This window comes from Agelaius tricolor, unplaced genomic scaffold (genome assembly GCF_023055355.1).
Source record: "Agelaius tricolor isolate 1412-34295 unplaced genomic scaffold, bAgeTri1.0.p SCAF_29, whole genome shotgun sequence".
Classification (NCBI taxonomy): domain Eukaryota; kingdom Metazoa; phylum Chordata; class Aves; order Passeriformes; family Icteridae; genus Agelaius; species Agelaius tricolor.
The window spans coordinates 7,012,477-7,032,657 of record NW_027269289.1 but is presented as its reverse complement, the minus strand read 5'-3'; the positions used below and the strand labels follow the sequence as shown (position 1 = coordinate 7,032,657).

The following is a 20,181-nucleotide window of genomic DNA, read 5'->3' as shown; positions in this document are numbered from 1 at the left end:
CGGACTGAGATTATATAATGGAGTGATCTCCTTAACATTTCCCTGAATCTGCACGTTAAAATAAAGAACAAACCAAACAACAAAAAGCCCAAAAAAAGGCCATCATTTGCAGCATTGTGTTCAGTTGAATAAACTCTGTGTTTGTGCAATCTGCAAATATTGGCTCTGCACAGTTGTGGTATTTGGTTTCTCAATCTCATTACCCCCTTCAGAATAATCTTGAATTTCGAAGGTATCATTTTTTCGAGCGCACATCACGCCAATGGAATCTGTTTTCCCCTTAAAAATGGAAAAAACCAGCCTGAGCTTTCAGCCCCGTTTGCAATCTGAGAAATGGCAGAGCCACTGCAGCTTCTGCTGAGCCTCCAGCAGGATGGCAGAGCCTCTCCCTGGTGCCTCCAGAAGCCTCCCAGAAGGAGCTCCAGAGCTATAATTAATCCATTCTCCTAAAACGAGGAGCAGAACTCAATCTGCCTGCCTTGCAGAGAGCCACAGGGAGCTTTTGTTGGAGGAGAAATGTGAGCCTGGCAGATAATGGGCACAGAGGTGCTGATAAAGGCAAGGTATGAGCAGCAAACCTGACCCACTTCAGGGGCTGAGGGCTGAGCAGCCTCTCCTGACGTCAATGCACATTTCCCTGTCCAGCAGCAGCTCCAGCCTCCTTCAAAATAACAGTCTCTGCCTACCTGGGCTGCTGCAAGCAGCAGGGTGTCACAGTTTCCTGCAGGCACCTCAATCTGGGGCTGCAAGGACAAGAACAGGAGCTGGCTCCCCATTCTGAGCAGGTTCGGGTTTCAGGGGTGCATTTCTGGCTGCACAGCAAAGGTGGAGCTCAGAGGGAGCTGAAATGCCTCAGATGCCCTCAAAAGCAGCAAAAGCAAAGGACACAGCACCAGTGCAGCTGCTGAACTCTGGGGAGAGCCAGGCAGGGCTGCCTGGCCAGTGCTGAGCACAAATTCCACATTAAACCTGGCAGGGAATTCCTCACCTTCCCCCTTTTCTCAAAGGACATTTTAGGTATCTCATTGATACCTTCAGTTTTGCTACTTGCACTAAAATTTAAGGGCTCTGCTCCCAACCACCTCTTACCTTTTACAAAATAAACCTATCAAAGCTCTCACCTCAAATTCTTTACTCATCCTCTGTTTGTTGTCCAGCTAGAGAGAAAAGATCCTTAAAATTCCGCCTGTCCCTGTCCTTTTAGAGCAATATTAACACAAAACTATTGGATTTCAGTCCAGCCTCAGGCATCAGAGGTGGCAATCTTATGAACCCACAGGTTTTGGACCACTTTTGAATGTTAGTTTATTCTCCTGGTGGCTGAAATACAGAGGTGACTTTGTGCATGTTTCAGTGTTGATAAAAACTGTAGTGCTCTTCATGTGTAAAAAGCTTCAATAAAAGTCTTGGAAGCAGGAGAACAAAGCAAGAGAGGTGACTTTGTGCATGTTTCAGTGTTTGACTAAAAACTGTTGTGTTCTTGAGGAGCAAAAAGCTTCAGTAAAAGTCTTGGAAGCAGCAGAACAAAGCAAGAGGCCCACTGGAAGCTAAGAAGAGCTTTATCAAAAGAATTCATCAGTTCTTGTGCTGGTTTTTCCAATTCCTACATGACCTGAAACCAGAGGAAAAGCCCAGCTATCAGAGCTGGGATCCTGGCTGCCCTCTGTCCTTCCCCAGCCTGATAAATGAGCCATGAGCAAGATGAACAACTGGAAGAGGCTGTTCCCAGGGATCTGCACAGGCCAGATAACTCCAAAAACCCCAGATAAACCCTGGGCACTTCGTCATCCTTCCCCTCTGCAGCGAAAAATCCAACAACTGACTCGGCACAAATCACTACAAAGTTTCAGCAGCCTGAACTTTCCTCCAGCTCCTTCAGCAGCCAGGCTGGACACAGGGAGCTCTTATCAACCTGATAAGGACTGAGATCCACGGAGGAACCAGTTCATGGGCTCATTTACAGCCCACCTGTAATTAACTCAGTGCACTGGAGAAGTGGGGCAGCAGAGCAGCTGGGGCAGGGCAGAGCTGATGGAATCTCCTCATCCCATTTCCACTATAGTTCTAATACAGCATTTTCTTTTCATATAATATATATCATAAAATAATATATCAGCCCTCTGAAACATGGAGTCAAAATTCTCATCTCTTCTCATTCTGGGGTTGCCTGCAAATTCCACAAGGCAGGAGTTCAGTCCAGCATGGAAAAATCAGGTGAGTGTGCAGGAAATTCTGAAAGGGACCCTGGTTCACCTGGGAGCAACCAAACTGGAGCCCCTGAGAGAGCACTTTAGGTCCAGAGCCTTTCCTAGGAAGCATAAAAAGAGCTGAAATCCCCCAATTATCACCTAAATGTGAATTCCCAGTGCCAGAACAGCTCCTGGCTCTCCTGGGATGTTCTGGAAGGAGCTTTTCTCAGGGGATTTGCATCCCTGCAGTGCTCAGGACATCCAGGGCAGGAAAAGCTCTGGATGCAGGAGCTGAGAGGAAAACAAGCAGAGGTCACTCTGGAAATCTAAATTCTTGTGTTAGGCAGGAATTCAGTCCTGGAATTCAGCAGGAAAAGAGCTGAAATATCCCAAATTATCACTTAAATATGAAATCCCCAGTGCCAGAACAGCTCCTGGCTCTCCTGGGATGCTCTGGAAGGGGCTTCCCCCAAGGGATTTGCATCCCTGCAGTGCTCAGGACATCCAGGGCAGGAAAAGCTCTGGATGGAGGAGCTGAGACCCCTGAGGAGCTCTGGAAAGCTCTGCCAGGCTGAACATTACAAGGTGGAGAGGGATCAGAGGGCAAAAACCTGGCAGTGAAGGCAGGAAAGAAAGCACAGATGAGCAGCAGCACAGAAATTCCCTTTTTTCAGCTCAGTTCCCCAGAGCAAGGGGGTGACTGGCAGCCCTCAGACTGAATTTAGGATTTATTCAGTATAAACTGGCCTGGTGAATCAATTATCTCCCAGCCATAACTCTCCAGGTGCTGTGATTGCTGCTGGAGGTGGGTTCAGGTGTGAAATCAGAAATGAAAACAGGAAAACCACCCCAGAAATGGCAGCACTGATGAACCCACCTGGGGAAGGCTCCACAAGCCTTCCACCATGCCAGAAATGCCAGCAGGGAAATGAAAAGGAAAAATAATCTAAAAATGTTTCATCATTTCACCCTTCTCAGCCTGACAAAGGGAAATTCCTTCTCCTTCCTTCACTCTTTCCCTTCCTGCTCCCCTGTTCTTGAAGGCTGAAGTTCAACAGCCCCCAAATCAAGAAATTCTCTCTTTTACCCATTTCCAGCCTCTCTGGGCTCAAGTCAGCGTGGAAGGATCCGTGGAATTGTAATGAAAATGATTTCTATTGCTAGCAACATCTGCTGTGTCGAAATTTATAATTAAAGTGAAATCATGCATGCAAAAAGGAAAAAAAAAAAAGAATCAATAAGCTTCCATTTTGAGTTGGTTTTTTTTAATGTTGAAAGAAGTTATTTGATTAACTCTGTTTTAACCTGAACATCTGGCAGCTTTAAAGACAGCTACAAAAAATGTCTATATATATTATAATGTCTGTATACATTATAATGTCTACATATATTATATATATTATGAATATATATTAATAATATATATAATGTCTATAACTATTATAATGTCTATAACTATTATAATGTCTATATATAATATATATAATATATATAATTAATATATATATTATATATTAATATGATATATATAATGTCTATAACTATTATAATGTCTATAACTATTATAATGTCTATATATATAATGTATAATTAATATATATTATATATATTAATATTATATATAATGTCTGTAACTATTATAATGTCTATAACTATTATAATGTCTATAACTATTATAATGTCCACATATATTATAATGTCTATATATATAATATATATAATTAATATATATTATATATATTAATATAATATATATAATGTCTATAACTACTATAAAATGTTTATAACTACTATAAAATATTTATAACTAAATTTTTTTTGCTTTTTTTTCCTTGTTTTTCTGGAAGTTAATATTGGAAATTTGGATGGACTTTGACACCCACCATGGAGGAAAATTCACGTGGAAAACCACAACAGAATCACAGGCAGCACCAGAGGGGGATTCTATTAAAAAAATACATAAAAATAAAGTGGAATACCTGCTATTTTGATGTTCATGTTGTTGTCCAGCAGGAGGTTCTCAGCTTTGAGGTCCCTGTGCACGATTTTCCTGCCATGGCAATATTCCACTGCGGACAGGATCTGCCAGAACTTGCGCCGCGCCTCGGCCTCGCTCAGGCGCCCGTGGCTGGCCAGGTAATCTGGGAAATGAAAATAAAATCACCCCCAATCAACCAAATCTGCTCTAATCAGCCTGGACAGCAGGCAGCAACGCTGATTTTTAATGGTTCCCCCCAAAAAATTAGCAGCAGGAAAATCAAATTGATTTCCAGGCTCTTAATCTCGCAGCTGACCCACCGTGAAAATGGAAAAAATAAGGAAAATTTTTTCTTTTCTTTTATGGCTACCTGGTCAATATTTACACAATATTTTCATTTGCATAATGTTCTCCTAATATTTCATATTTTTTCATAATATTTTCTTGGTAATCTGGGAAATAAAAGCAGCAGAACTCCAATAAATCAGGTTTAAATCAGGCTGGGCAGCAAGTAGCAATCACAAAACTCTGTAATTTCTCCCCAATAATTAGCACAAAGGAACTCAAATCAGCTTCCAGCTTGTTGCTCTCCCAGCCAAATCTCTGAAAAAATGGAAAAAATAAGGAAAATTTTCTCTTCTTTTATAGCTATCTGGTCAATATTTGCACAATATTTTCATGTGCATAATATTTTCATAATATATCATAGTTTTCATAATATTTTAATATTCCTTCTTTTATAGCTACCTGCTCAGTATTTTTTTACTTATAATATTTTTTTTTACTTATAATATTTTTACAATATTTTCACAATAGAACTGATGGTAATCTGAGAAAAAAAAAAAGCAGCAGAAATCAAGCAAATCAGGTTTAAATGGATTTAGGCAACAAGCTTGAAACTCAATGTTTTCTTCCCAATAATCAGCACAAGGGAACTTCAAACCAACTTTCAGTTTGTTGTTCTCCCACTCAACCCTTCGAAAAAATGGGAAAAAAAAGGAAATTTTTCTCTGCTCCTTCTTTTATGGCTACCTGGTCAATATTTTCACAACCTGAGAGCTCAAATCATCATAAATCAAACAATTCAGGTTTTAATGGACTGGGCAGCAAGCAACAACACTGAAATTTAATTTCTCCCAAATAATTAGCACTCAAACCAGTTTCTAACTTGTTGCTCTCCCACTCAACCCTCCAAAAAAGTGGAAAAAAAGAGGAAATTCTTTTCTGCTCCTTCTTCTGCAGCTACCTGGTCAATATTTCCACAATATTTTCACACCACAATTCATGGGGAATACTTGGAATCATTTACTTCATCATCCTGGACACGTCAAGCTTTAATTCTTCTTATGTTTCACATCACACTTCACCCTCTGAAGCCTCAGCAGTGGCTGTGTGCTGAATAAATTTTTTTTTTTTTTTAATTTCTGGGAATAAAAACCAGCACCCCAAAGGTGCCCATGCTGACCTCTCTCTCCTCTCCACTGCGTCACAGGCAGAGAGAACATTTTGTTTTCATATTTGATTACATTGTAAAAACCAATGGCAGCCCTGAAACCAAAAACTCCATTTATCCTCAGGAACAAAAACAAGGGGAGCAGCAGCAGCTGGGCGAGGGAGCAGTTTTAAAAACCCCTGTTCTGGGGGAAAAATCAGAGAATCAGGGCCTGGGATGGGCTCAGAACACCCCACAAAGAATGCAGGTAATGGCCAAGGAGCAGCCAGAGCAGAGATTTGAGAGTGATTAATTTTATAGTGATTAAGTTTATAGTGATTAATTTTATAGTGATTAATTTGATCTTCTACAGCACTTGTGCAACACCAGATCCCAGCAGCAGCACCTTGCCCAGCACAGCTGCAAACCTGCCTTGGTTAGCCTGTGTTTTAAAGGATTTTTAATTCAAATATTATTTAGGGGGCTGTGTTAGCCTGTGTTTTATAGAATTTTTAATTCAAATATCATTTATGGGTCTTTATTAGCTTGTGTTTTATAGGATTTTTAACTCAAATATAATTTAGAGGTCTTTGTTAGCCTGTGTTTTAGGGGACTGTTAATTCAAATAAAATGTAGGGGGCTGTGTTAGCCTGTATTTTAGAGGACTTAATTCAAGTATCATTAAGGGAGCTCTGTTAGCCAGTATTTTATAGGATTTTTAATTCAAATATCATTTAGGGGGCTGTGTGAGGCTGTGTTTTATAGGATTTTAAATTCAAATATCATTTAGGGGCTTTGTAACTCTGGCAACATTTTCATTTCAACTCTTCTCTGTGGTCAGAGCTGGTCTGTGGGAGCTGCAGCTCAGCTCAGAGCTCCCACCCCACCTCACACACTCTCAGCTGGTTTCACTTGGCAAAGCACAAGAACAAACAAAAGCCTGGCAGTAAAGGGAGATCATAATATTTGCAAGCTAAATATCACTCAGGCACAGAGTGACTGACAAATCATATGACAGCAAGGTGAAGTCAGATATCAAAGGCACAAACTCAATTAGCCCTGAGCTGTTAATCCAGCATTTGTTGGCAATGCAGAACGAGTTCATGGGAGGAGTGTTGGGGGGTAGGATGGTCAGGATGGATGGAGATGAGAGATTCTTGAAGCCAGGGCTTGGAATTTGGGGTTTATTGCGAAGGATGTGGGTGCAGGGCCCTGCTTGGGCCTGCCAGGCACAGCTCAGAGCAGGACTGAGAGAAAGAGAAATAAAGAGAGTGGTAAAGAGGATGAGAGAGCGAGGCTCCTGTTACAATACAATAAATCTTCTTCTGGTCATGGAATTTGGGGTTTATTGCAAAGGGCCTGGGGGCAGGGGCCTTTTGGAACTTGGGGTTCGTTGCAAAGGGCCTGAGGGCAGGGCCCTGCTGGGAGCTGCCAGGCACAGCTCAGAGCAGGCCCGAGAGAAGTAAAGAGAGAGAAGGCAGGAGTGTGGTAAAGAGAAAATGAGAGAGTGAAAGAGAGGATCAGAGGGTGAGGTTCCCGTTAAAATACAATAAATCTTCTTCTGGTCTTGGAATTTGGGGTTCATTGCAAAGGGCCAAGTGCAGGGTCCTGCTTGGAGCTGCCAGGCACAGCTCAGAGCAGGCCCCAAAGAGGAGCCCCAAAGAGGGAGAGAGGAATAAAAGCAAGAGGGAAAAAGAGAGCAAAGTTCCCATTACAACACCATAAATCTTCTTCTGTGTTGAATATTCTAATTCTCACTAACCAATCTAGTCCAAGACACAAATCCTAAAGCATTTACATGCAGCCTATAAGAATCATTACATCACCATCCTGTGTCACATTCTAAACAAGCTCTTTCCTCTCCAAGCCTTGGAAAGCAAGGCCAAGCCTGCAGCCTGCTCAGAGCCCCAGAACCTCTGTGTCCCCCTCATCCAGGGCTCTGAAAACCACTTGCTTGCCATTGTCTCTAATTTGTTTGTGTACAAACTTTATATTTAACCTTGTAAGGAGAGTTAAACCACATTACATCACCATCCTGTGTTACATTTTAAACCCTACAAACTCCTCTTTGGGCCCCCTCTGCCAAGCTGTAGGGTCTGCTCTGCCCCTTGGGCCTGTCTGCAAGCAGAGGGTGTTGTTCCATCAATAGGGGATCACCTTCAGCAGCCACACCATTGTTTTCCAGTTGTTCAGTAACTGAGGGATCTCAAAGCTTGCTTTCATTTCAATCTCACTTATAGTTTCCATATTCTCCAATCTTTTGCCAGGCAATCATACTGATAAGGCTTTCCTGTTTCATCTTCCCCAACATTCATGAAGCCAAGCTGGCCTTGGCTTTTATGGCCCTACCAGGATTTATTGGGAGATCTCAAACCCAGAACAAATCCCTGATTCTGGGATCAGCCCTGTCCCTCCTGCAGCTCCAGGGGTTGTGCATTAACCAGAGGGCAAACAGGGATGGGCATGGTGCCAACCTGGGCACAGCAGCCACTGTCCAGGGACCCTGCAGGGGACACCTGGGACCTGCTGGGGACACCTGGGACCTGCTGGGGACACCAGGACCTGCAGGGGACACCTGGGACCTGCTGGGACAGAGCCAAAGCCGGAGCTGCTGCAGAGCCCTGGGCATCCTGAGGGGCTGGAACAGCAAAACCACCTCTGCCAGGAAAGCTCCAAATTTTCTACATTTATCTCAGCCTGCTGTCATCTCTGGCTACACCTTTCTACAGCAGGGATTGGGATTTTTAAAAATCTTATAATAATTATATTTTTAAAATATATAAATATCTACATAAAATTATAAATATCTATATTGTGTAATAATAAAAATTTAATTTCATTATAATTTGATATATATATAAGATATATATAGAATTATATCTATTTATATTGTATAATAAAAATTTAAAACTTTAATAAATTTTAAAAATAATTTTCACTTTTAATAAAAATTAATTTTAGTTTTAATACAATTATATTATATATTTATTTGTGATCATATTATAATTATTTTATTTCTTGTATATGTATTATATAATACATATAATGTATATTATATATACTATAATATTATATATATTATATATAAGGTAATGCATATTATATTATATAATACATATTGTATATATTCAATATGTAATATATAATACATATTAAATATATACAATGTCTTTTATATTACATAATACATATAATGTGTATATATGTATATATTTTTATATATTTTTTATTTTATTATAATAAAATAGAAGCCAGAAGTGATTTTGGATTTGCAGCCAAACCAGCAGGATTTTTGTCCCAAGACAAAGCACAGCAAAAGCCACAGTGGAGACCAACTGAAACAGAGGAAATCAGCTATAAAAGATTTTTAACTCTGCAGGTGCACAGAAATATTCAATCTAAGAACAGACCCAAAAGATTCTTATTGACACAGACACCAGGAGTGCATTAAAAAGTTCAACATGCAAATATTCTCCTGCTTACCAAAAATCTCCCCATTTTTGGCAAATTCTGTCACGAGGTACAGCATGCTTTTGGTCTCCATCACCTGTGGAGGCAGAAATCACACATGAGGGCTCATGGGAAAAGCAAAAAAGCCAAAAATCACCCAAAAGAATCCTTATTTTTATGGTTCTCTCCTAAAGCTGTGAAAGTTCTGCCTCACACCTGGAATTGGCACAATCTTCCAATGTGTGCAAACAAAATAATCAAAAGCTTCACTGAGAAAAATCCCCCAGTTCAAAAAGTCATTTCAGATTTCAGGACAATTTCAAGGTATTTTGGGTTTATTTCAACAACCTCAGAGAAACATTTCAGCATCAGCTGAACTTGTCTGTGGGCAAGAGCTTTGTGAATTTGATTTTGCATTTTATGTATGAACTGGCTGAAAAGTCCCAAGAGACTGCTCACAAATAAAAGCAAACCAGGGAGACAATTTGAAGGCTATTTTAAAAACAAACTCATTTATCAAATGCATTTTTAACCAGGCACTGAAGGAGTGAGCACCACCCAAGCATCACCATCCCTTCAAGTGCTGATCTTCAGACTTTATTTAAATATTCTCAACCTCTCTTCTGCCATTTTTTGAGTGGTGTCATTCATTCAGAAAGGAACTGAGGGGAGATGTTATCAAATAATAAATTGCAAATTTATAAGTTGCAAATTTAACTCCTTAAGCTCCACCTCCACCTGGCACATCAATATTTTAAAGACCAGCTTTATTTTTTAAATAGACCATTTATTTCTGAAATATTTTAAAGGCCAGTTTCTTCTGCATAAAATTAATTTAAAGCTGAACTGGTCTTAAGTGGGATCTTCATTTTTGTTTAGCAGAACTAAGAGAGGGAAAAAAGTGGGAAAAAGGGGGAAAGAAAGGAAAATAAAAAGGGAAAAGCCCCTCTAGGCCCACCTGGTAGAGTTTTATGATGTGTGGGTGGTCCAGCATCTTCATGATCTGCACCTCCCTGTAGATCTTCTCCAGATTCACAGCATCCAGCTGAGATTTGTCAATGATTTTTATTGCCACCTGCAGACCAAGAGCAAAAATGAGGTTTAAAAACTCCCCCAACGTGAGTTCACCCTCATTAGGAAGGGAAAAATGCAGCCCCAGGCTGAAAAATACAGCAGGGCAGCACTGGAAGGGTCTGGGTCCCTCCAAGGGGCTGCAGGGATCTCACCCACAGCAGCATCAGAGGAAACGCAGGTTTTCAGTGAGAAAAACCAGATTTTCTTTGAGAAAAAGCAGATTTTCAGTGAGAAAAAGCAGTTTTCCATGAAAAAAAACCCCAGATTTTCCATGGAATGGAAGGCACAGAACAGGCCAGTGCTCCAGGTGCTCTTAAATCAACAATTTGCAGTGACCAAAATCACCCTAATGGCGCCCATTTCTGGAGCCAAGGTGACAAATCTGAGTCCCACAAAATGATATTTTAAGAGAAAAACTGACAATGCAAACCTAGGGGATCCATGCAGTTGCAGCTGTGACACGTTTAATTAATTCAAGTGCTGTTATAGGAGGGGATCTTCAGTTCATCCCTTCAGAGAAAAAACTCTGCAGATAAATTTACCAGTCAAGCCTTGGAAACACATCTCAGTTAGTTCACAAAACACATCCTGGCCCTGCTGACCTTGTTTTTAGCCAATAAATGCAAAGGGAAGATAAGTCTAGATGCTGAAGGGATTAAAAAGCTCCAACAGAAGACATTTAAAGTTGAAACCAAGAAGAAAGTGAAAATTCAGCCCCTGCACATGCAAAGGGTAAAAATGCTAAAGAGTGCTGAATATAGAAATGCTGTTTATTCAGCCTAAATGTCACTTTGTTAATGCTGAAGCAGGAGCAAACAATGTAAGTCCCACTAATGCTTCCAATTATAACAGAATTTCACAAACTATTGAACAGGGGAGAGCTGCTGGAGACAGAAATTCACGGGAGGAGAGCCTCATTATCTGCTGACACTGATTGTGGGCCCACCTGAGTTCACAATTTACTATTTACTGACCTCAGCTCACTCTGATTTTCCTTCCTTAAAAGTCCCTTTTATTCCCCTCAACTCCCAGGGAAATGTACAACCTCAAGTGTGCAGGAAATGTGTCCATAAAATGGATATACCTGCTAACACTGACTGTGGGCCCACCTGAGTTCACAATTTACTATTTATTGACCTTAGCTCACTTTGATTTTCCTTCCTTTAAAGTCCCTTGTCTTTCCCCAACTCCCAGGAAACTGTACAACCTCAAGTGTGCAGGAAATGTGTCCATAAAATGGATATACCACAGCAGAGCAGCAGCTCCTCCACTCAAACACAGATTAAACACCTCAGCTCATTCTGCATCTTCATCTTGCCAGGACCAGGGGAGGGTTTTACAGAAGAACCTCTTGAAAGTACTCAAAATCCAGCAAAGTCTTCCCAAGGATGTGAGGAGGAGCAGGGAATTCAGCAGCTCCTTTTGGAGCTCAGCTGTGTCTTGGTGACAGGAAAAGGGATGTAATTCTTAGAGGTGGAGAAGCTCCTTCAAGGCACAGAGCAGTTTCCTATGTGAAAAGTGTGTTTTGTTCCTAAACATGCAGCTTGCCAACAATTACTGGCAACAGTCTGAAACAAACAACAACAAAAAAATCCCAAATTTCAAGATATAATGTCAGCACATGCTTCATCTACAAGGAAAACCAAAAGGGAATCCCTGATCTCCCCCTGTCACCAGGTTTTGCTCCTTAAGGAGTTAAATTCCAAGGTATCTTTGCAGCTTTCACGCTTCCTTCTCATTTAAAAACCCAAGGAACTGCACTTATTTCTTATTTCCTTCCCTCTTCCACTGAAGGCCCAGGGAATGGGAGTTTGCTCAATCCTCCCCTGACATCTGGGAATTGCAGCTGCCAAGGAGTGAGGATGAAATGCTTGTCAAGAAAAGATAAAAGTTGTTCTGTTCCTCAGCTACTCCAACTGTCACTTTTCATTGTTTTTGTTTTATGCATTTAATTCTTGAAAGGAAAAACAAAGGCAAAAAGCAAACACCCAGACAAAAAAAAAAAAAACCCAAAACCACAACACAACCTCCTGTTACAAATTCACATTCAAACAGAGCTTTGTCCCTGCAGGTTACAGAAACTCAGATTTGTTAACCCAGGACATTCTTAAAATAGATAAAATGCATTAAAATTAACCAACACAACTTCCTGCAGTCTGGGAAAACTCCATCTTTTCCTGTGTGGCACAGGGAGCTGCTGTCTCTGCTGGAGTTACTCACTCTGCAAATACCTGAGCACACCTGAGCTGGTGCCACAGACCAATCCAGGGGCTCCAGGGTCATTTTCCAGACTTATTTCCAGATAAAAACACAAATTCCCTGTACCAGCAACCAGGTGAAAGCACATCTGGGAGAGCCAGGCTTTATTTTCCCCTGGGGAGCAGCGAGCAGAGCTCCTCTGCAGGGGATTAATCCTTGGGGAAGGGGTTAATTAAGGATTTGGGGGTGGGTTCCCAAATTCCCTGCATTTTCCAGGCAGCACCTTCACTGCTCCAAACCTTTTCCTTATTCCCTACATTCCAAACCTTTTCCAACTTCCCTGCATTCCAAACTTCCCTACACTCCAAACCTTTTCCAAATTCCCCACACTCCAAACTTTCTCCCTATTCCCTACATTCCAAACCTTTTCCAACTTCCCTGCATTCCAAACTTCCCTACATTCCAAACCTTTTCCAACTTCCCTGCATTCCAAACTTCCCTACATTCCAAACCTTTTCCTTATTCCCTACACTCCAAACCTTCTCCCTATTCCCTACATTCCAAATCTTTTCTCTATTCCCTACATTCCAAACCTTTTCCAAATTCCCTACACTCCAAACCTTCTCCCTATTCCCTACATTCCAAATCTTTTCCTTATTCCCTGCACTCCAAACCTTTTCCTTATTCCCTACACTCCAAACCTTCTCCCTATTCCCTACATTCCAAACCTTCTCCCTATTCCCTACATCCCAAACCTTTTCCTTATTCCCCACATCCCAAACCTTTTCCCAATTCCCTACATCCCAAACCTTTTCCTTATTCCCCACATCCCAAACCTTTTCCCAATTCCCCACATCCCAAACCTTTTCCCTATTCCATCCCCACCCCATTTCACTGGAATCAAACCTCCCCATCTTCTCCCAACTTTCCAATCATTATTCCTGCTCCCTGCTCTCCTCCCCAGGAAAATCTCTGCTCATTTCCACGCCTCATTAGCAGGAGCTGCCCTGGGATCACAGGATTTCTGAGCAGCAGGATCAAGGATGGAGCGTGGCAGGAAAAAGCCACGTGGCCTCCACTCAAATGGCACCAAACACCCAAACAAGGCAAGCAAAGGTCGGGTTCAGCCCCCCCTGGGAGGACTGGCAGTAAAAAGGGTCAGGCAGCACCTCTAGTCCTAATATCTTTAATTAATTTATTTATTCCTGATATCTTTATCATTTAATATCCTTATTAATTCCCTCCTGGATGGACTGGCAGTAAAAAAGGTCAGGCACCTCTATTCCTACATATCTTTCTTTAATTTATATATTCCTAATATCTTTATCACCTAATATGTTTATTAATCCCCTCCCTGGGTGGACTGGCAGTAAAAAGGGTCAGGCAGCACCTCTATTCCTACAATCTTTCTTTATTTTATTTATTCCTGATATTTTATCACCTAATATCTAATAGAAATATTAGATATTTATTAATCCCCCCATTTTTCCCAATTTTCACACTTCTGTATGGTTGTTTAGAACTTGCATTAATTCAAGTGATGATTTCTGATTTTGTTTGCACACACCCTGTGTTGCTCTCCTGCTTCATGTTTGTTTCCATTTAATTTCCACCTCTGCTCACAATTTATGGCAACAATTTTATTTTCTCACCTGTAGCCTTCCCATAGAAAGGATGGATTGTACACAATCCATAAGTGCTGCATTCAAGGTAATAAGAGCCCATCTTTTTTAATTTGATGGTTATTGGCTAGGCAGAGTTGTGTTTAGAAAAAAAAAAAAAGCAAATATTTTAAAGGTCAAAGTCATATAAAACATAATTTCAAAATGCCAGTGCTAGAAAATCCCAACAACAAACAGGTTCTGAATCTAAAGGGTTCAAATCAGGAGATTCAGGAGAAACTTTGACAATGAGTCCTTTTAAAACAGGATTTTGGAGCAAATCTCAGCAGCATCACAGCATCCTCCTGCAGCACAGACCTGAGGGTGCACCAGCACAGCCCTTCCAGGACCTAAAAACTGAATATTCTCCCACTGGAACTTAAGGAACAATTTAGAATAAGCTTGGAATATGAAAACCCTTCAGGCTGGAGTCATTACCAAGCAGGATTTCCACTCTGTGTGTCAGGGATCCAACAATCAGGTGAGCTGCTCCAAGCTGGAAGTGCTTATTCCAAAGAGTATTTGGCTGGAATTAATTTCCTCTGACATCACCAGAAGTGATCTTAACAGGGTTCCCCTTCCTCAAAGATTGTGTAAATACTTCCAGCAACCCAGTCAGCAATTCAGTTCCAGAAAAACACTCTTGCATCTCTCACTGCAGAAGTCAGAGCTGACTCAAAAAAATCAAAGACCTTGATAAAAAAATCCTCCAGCAGAGGCAAATTTGCTGTAAAAATCCCACAGAAGAGAAAAAGGCTGCAGACTGGACAGAAAAGCTGGTGAAAAAAAAAAAAAATTCAAGATACCAGAATTCAGCAGTTCCTTAGGACACAGAGGAAAGAATCATCCAGGACTTGGGGAGCTTTTTAAGCTCTGTGTTTTCTGTAACCTTTGTTATTTCCAACAATGCTAAACAAACAGGCTTTCTAAAACGACAACAAAAACGAAGATTAAAGTTTTCATCTCCATCACAAAGCCTGCCAAAGAAACGAGGGCTGAAGAGCAATGACAACCGAGTATCTTCAAGTGGAGCATTTGCAATTCTGGCACATGGCCCCAAACTTGGGAAGGGAGCGCTGGCACCGCTTGGCTCTTCTGCAGGAGCAAGGAAGGGCTCGGAAAGACCCGAGTTGATGATGAACTTGAGAAATGAGGCAAGAGGAGAACTTTGCTTCAGTCCCTGCGCTGCAGAGCTCATCAATCACAGCGTGGCCAGGGCACTGTGAGCACCAGGGCTCAGCTGAGCTCCAGATTTCAGGAATGCCCCCATTCCTTAGGGGATGATTTTCCCGCACAAGCTCACGGTGATGGACACCTGCAGCCCTTCCAGTCCGCGCCTGGGACGGGGTTTTAGTGACTTTGGTCAAGTACAGAGCAGCAGGAACCTCCTCTTCAGTCACCAATGGAACAGAGCAGAAGAGAGCCTTACAAAAATCTCACCTCTAGGTGTAGCAACTAAAACTACCTAAAACAGAAGAGGAAGCTCCAGAGCCATTGCTCTCATCAAATACCTCCTTTTTTTTTTTTTTTTCTTTCCTTTTTTATTTTTTTTTTTTAAAGTGAACACGACTGCATTTTTACCCAGGCAGACTGACAATCATTTCTGTTTTAGGTAAAGCACCAGGTATTAACAATAATCACCGGGTAATACACGGGGGCGGTGAAACAAAGGGGCTAAAAATGGTTGGATTTGGTGAAGTTGGAGGATGCCGTGCTGAAGAATTCAGCACACACACACCAAGTTCCTCTGCTGGAACAGATAACCCAGCATTGCCCGGGTCAGGAAACCCCAAAATCCCCAGGGCACCACGGCAGGCACAGCACAAGGTCTGACCCTCCGCAGGGAGCAGAAAGTGGCGCTGGAGCAGCCCCGGAGCATCCTTGGGGTGCCACCCTGGGGCGACGCCACCACCCCGGGGCGATGCCACCATCCCGGGGGTGACGCGCCGCGGGTGGCATCTTTGGGGTGACATCCCCAAGGGGAGGGGGGTGACATCCTGCGGGTGCCATCCTCGGCCATCCCCGCGCGGCCTCGGGGCGTTCTCCTGCCGTTCCCCGGAGGATGCGAGCGGGAGAACCCCCCCCACCCCGGGCGGCCGGGGCTCCGCGTCCCCGCGGGAGGTGCCGGAAGGGACAAAAGCGGCGGCCCCGGCCCCGGCGGCCCCGGCCCCGCGCAGCCCCCGCGGCCCCGCCGCGCCCCCCGCGCCGTGCCCACCTCGCTGCGGGTGATGCGGTGCCGCGCCAGCTTCACCACCGCGAAGTTGCCCTTGCCCAGCGTGCCCTCGATGTCGTAGAAGCCGACGCGGACGGGCCCGAGCCCGCGGGGCAGCAGCGCCGGGGGCCGCCGGGGCTCGGCCATCACCATGCTGGGCTCGGGGGGCGGCGGCGGCGGCGGCTCCGGCTCCGGCTCCGCGCGGCGCCCCCGGGGCCGCGCCGCCCCCTCCGCCACCGAGCGAGGCACCGAGCGACCGAGCGGCGTCACCGCGCGCGTCACCGCGGGCGGGGCCTCGCCATGGCAACCGCCCCGGCACGGCCCGCCCCGGCACCGGGACACCGGGACAGGGACAGGGACAGGGACAGTGACAGTGACACCGGGACACCGGGACACCGGGACAGGGACAGGGACACCGGGACAGTGACAGTGACAGTGACACCGGCACCGGGACACCGGGACACCGGCACAGGGACAGGGACAGTGACACCGGGACACCGGGACAGGGACAGGGACAGTGACAGTGACAGTGACAGTGACACCGGCACCGGGACACCGGGACAGGGACAGGGACACCGGGACACCGGGACACCGGGACAGGGACAGGGACAGTGACAGTGACAGTGACAGTGACACCGGCACCGGGACACCGGGACACCGGCACAGGGACAGGGACAGTGACACCGGGACACCGGGACACCGGGACACCGGGACACCGGGACACCAGGACAGGGACAGTGACACCGGCACCGGGACACCGGGACACCGCGCGGGGACAGGGACAGTGACACCGGGACACCGGGACAGGGACAGTGACACCGGCACCGGGACACCGGGACACCCGGACACTCGGGACACCCGGGATCGGGCACAGGGACACCGGCACCGGGACACCGGGACACCGGGACACCGCGCGGGGACAGGGACAGGGCCACCGGCACCGGGGGGCACCGCGCGGGGACAGGGCCACCCGCGCTGGGACAGTGCCAGTGCCACCAACCCCCGGGGGACACCCGCGGCACCCGCGCTGTGTCCCCGCCAGTGCCGCCAGCCCCGGGGCACCCGCGCTGTGTCCCCAGGGCTCGGAAGCCACAGGAACGTCCCCTCCGCGCTGGCATTTCCCGGTCCAGCGCCCTCGCCGAGGGACGGTCCCCTCCCTGGGGCAGGTGGCACCGCAGCACGGCCGGGTGCCTCGGGTGCCTCCAACCCCTGGGCAGCGCTGCCACCCTCCATGGGAAGAAGTTCTGACCCGTTTTGGGGTGGAACTTGGGGTTTAGTTTTAAATTTCTGACCGTTGTTCCTCATCCTGTCACACTGAACGGAGCCTGTCCCCATCCTCTGACACCCTCTGGAGATGTTTGTCCACCTTGGTGACATCCCCTGAGCCCTCTGTGAGCCAAACACGCCCTGCTCGTTTTTGGATGAAGAGGAACAACCTCAGGCTCTCTGCAACTTCCTGAGGAGGGGATGCGGAGAGGGAGGTGCTGAGCTCTTCTCCCAGCCACAGGACACGTGGGGATGGCTCAAAGCTGTGTCAGGAGAGGTCCTGGAGGTTATGGAGCATTTCTGAACCAAGAGAGTGCTCAAAGCTTCCCAGGGAGCTGCTCAGTGGCCCAAGCCTGGCAGTGTCTGAGGGGTGTTTGAATAAAGCCCTTAAATGACTTTTGTCATTGCACAGGGTGATTTTTGCAGGTCCTTTCTCAGGGAATTATTCTTCTCTTTTTATTTCCTGCACATTTGGAAAGGCAGATTTGGAAGTTCTGTGGGTCCCTTTGACCCGAAATGGTCTGAGGACTGTCAGAGCTGAGAATGTGTGAAGAAATTTAAGGCCCTTTCTGCTGAATTTCCTTTTCAGTGCTGAATTTCCTTTTCAGTGCTGAGTCCACTCATTCTGCTTTAGCACCTAAGTGTGCATTTAAAGGATACACTTACCAAGTGTGCATTTAAAAGGTGCACCTGCATTTTCAAATTCCACGTTTGTTTCAGCAATCTTTGCTCTCTGCTTTCATGCCTGTCCCTCCCTCTCCCCTGCTCCATCCCAGGCTGAAGGACTGGTGCCTTCCTGACATTTGGGAACCAGGAATCACTCCTGGAATCTTTTAGTTCCCCTGACTAAACCAGGCCCAGCCCAGAGCTGATGGCACAGCACGTGCCTGTTGAATCAGCCACAGAGCTTTAGGAACACACAGAGTGGACACTAAAAAAAAAAAAAAGAAAAAAGGAAAAGAGTGGAAGAATGCAAGGAACAAAGCTGTGTCATTCTTTCCCTTTTTAGGCAGATTTTACACGTAAAGCTGCCTCATCCTTGTGAAAAGTTACTTTTGTTCTGTGTCAAGCAGCGATGACTGTTCTGCAGAGGGAACTGAAGGTCTCTGTGCAGAAATTAATGCTTGTCCTTCACTGCTGACGAGATTCCTCCAAGGAGTGACATTTGGGGATGACGCTGCTGGCTCGGGCTGCCATGGAGAAGCAGGGAGCTGCTGCTGCTCTATTTATCCCCTGCAGAAGTTCTGGCAGTGAGTAACTGATGGCTGGGGTTAGTCAGACATCCACCCTTTCCGTGATTGATGGCTACGTGAGAGAGCCTTCCAGAATCCTCTTTGAATAGCAAATGGTGTCATCCCGAGCTGCCACTTGCCGAATTTCACTCCTCTTTCACCTTTTCTTCAAATCCAAACTCGGCGTGTCAAAAGTTACTTTTTTTCCTACAGAATGTTACCTAATACTCCTTCTCACTCACGTCACCCTAAATGAAGCTTTTATCCTCCAAACATTTATTTGCTTCCTGCCCACTTTCCAAGCCTCATCCTGGTGAGGGTGAATGATTGATTGATTGAGCCAGATTTGAATGATTGAGCCAGATTAATGAAAACGAACGACTGAGCCAGATTTGGGTGCTCGGAAGAGAAAATCTCTGCAGAAACCCCACCACAGAGCTGGAAAGTTCAGGTCACAAAAAACAGGGTTTAAAAACGCAGCGAGAGGAACTGAACCCACAAAAAAACCCCAAAAAACAAAAAAAAAAAAAAAACCCCAAAAAACATCTTCTGCAGGGCAGCTTTCAGCAGCCGCTGATGGATTTTGCTCTGCTCCAAGAAAAGGGATTCAAACTCCTCCCGAACGGGGCTGAGCGGAATTTCCAGGACACAACGTGGAGCGCACATGCCCTCGTGTGGTCGCTGCTCCCGCACATCCTCCCGCAGCTGGGATGCCCCAAAGGATTGATAAATCCCAAATTTATGAAATTTCCTCACTTTAATAACGCCCAGCACACTCAGATCGCTGCCCGAGCCCGGGGGCGGCTCAAGAGGTCGGGCCACACGTTTGGCTGCCGAGATTTGGCTTTACACAGCTGAGCTCCAGCATCTGACAAGTTCTCCTCATTTTCAATGCCTAAAAGATGCTTAATAGCTGCCAAAAAGAAAAAATAAGGAGGCCAGGAATCCAGGATTGAAAGTGGGCAGACTTTTGCTTGATTTGCATTAATTACTGCATTAGAAACTCCAGATATTGTGAGCGCCCAGCCCTGACCAGGATCCTGTACCAGGATTTTGCTTTTCAGGAGAGATTGTTGCCCACTTGATACTGTTTTCAGAACAATTAGAAGATTATTTATTTTTTAAAGGGATTTCTCCTTTCAGGGCTTTATTTGTACCACGTCCTGGTGGAGGAACAGCCTCTCTGACACTGCAGCCACAGCACCTGGGACATTTAGGAAGTGAGAAGCAGCTGTGACAATTGAAATATTTCAGAGTTTGCAACAGTCAGCAACAGCTCAGAGATCTAAAATCTTCTTCCTGCCTATTTTGGCAGAAGAGATTCATGGCTGTGCCTGCACTCAGTTCTGTTGTTGTTTCAGCCACATTTAAAACACCTTTTTGCCAAAGCTTTGTTTCCTCCCAGCTTATGAATTTTTTTTTTTCATTTTCCTATTTAATTTATTGACGTGCAATGGAGAACAGCCAACTTTTAGGCAACCAAAACGC

The 20,181-nt window shown here is 44.8% G+C and overlaps 1 protein-coding gene across 1 annotated transcript in view; it reads right to left on the bottom strand.

Annotated features, from left to right (window-relative positions):
- The window catches only part of SIK2 (salt inducible kinase 2), a 36,317-nt gene extending 19,844 nt beyond the window's left edge, over positions 1 to 16,473 (bottom strand). Inside the window, exons 1-4 of the mRNA XM_071449473.1 lie at positions 16,199 to 16,473; positions 10,008 to 10,124; positions 9,083 to 9,146; positions 4,169 to 4,330 (exon numbers count right to left, since the gene is read on the bottom strand). Coding sequence (XP_071305574.1) covers positions 4,169 to 4,330; positions 9,083 to 9,146; positions 10,008 to 10,124; positions 16,199 to 16,348 — 493 coding nt within the window. The 5' untranslated portion in view covers positions 16,349 to 16,473. The remainder of the gene's footprint in view (positions 1 to 4,168; positions 4,331 to 9,082; positions 9,147 to 10,007; positions 10,125 to 16,198) is intronic.
- Between the last annotated feature and the right edge of the window lie 3,708 nt (positions 16,474 to 20,181).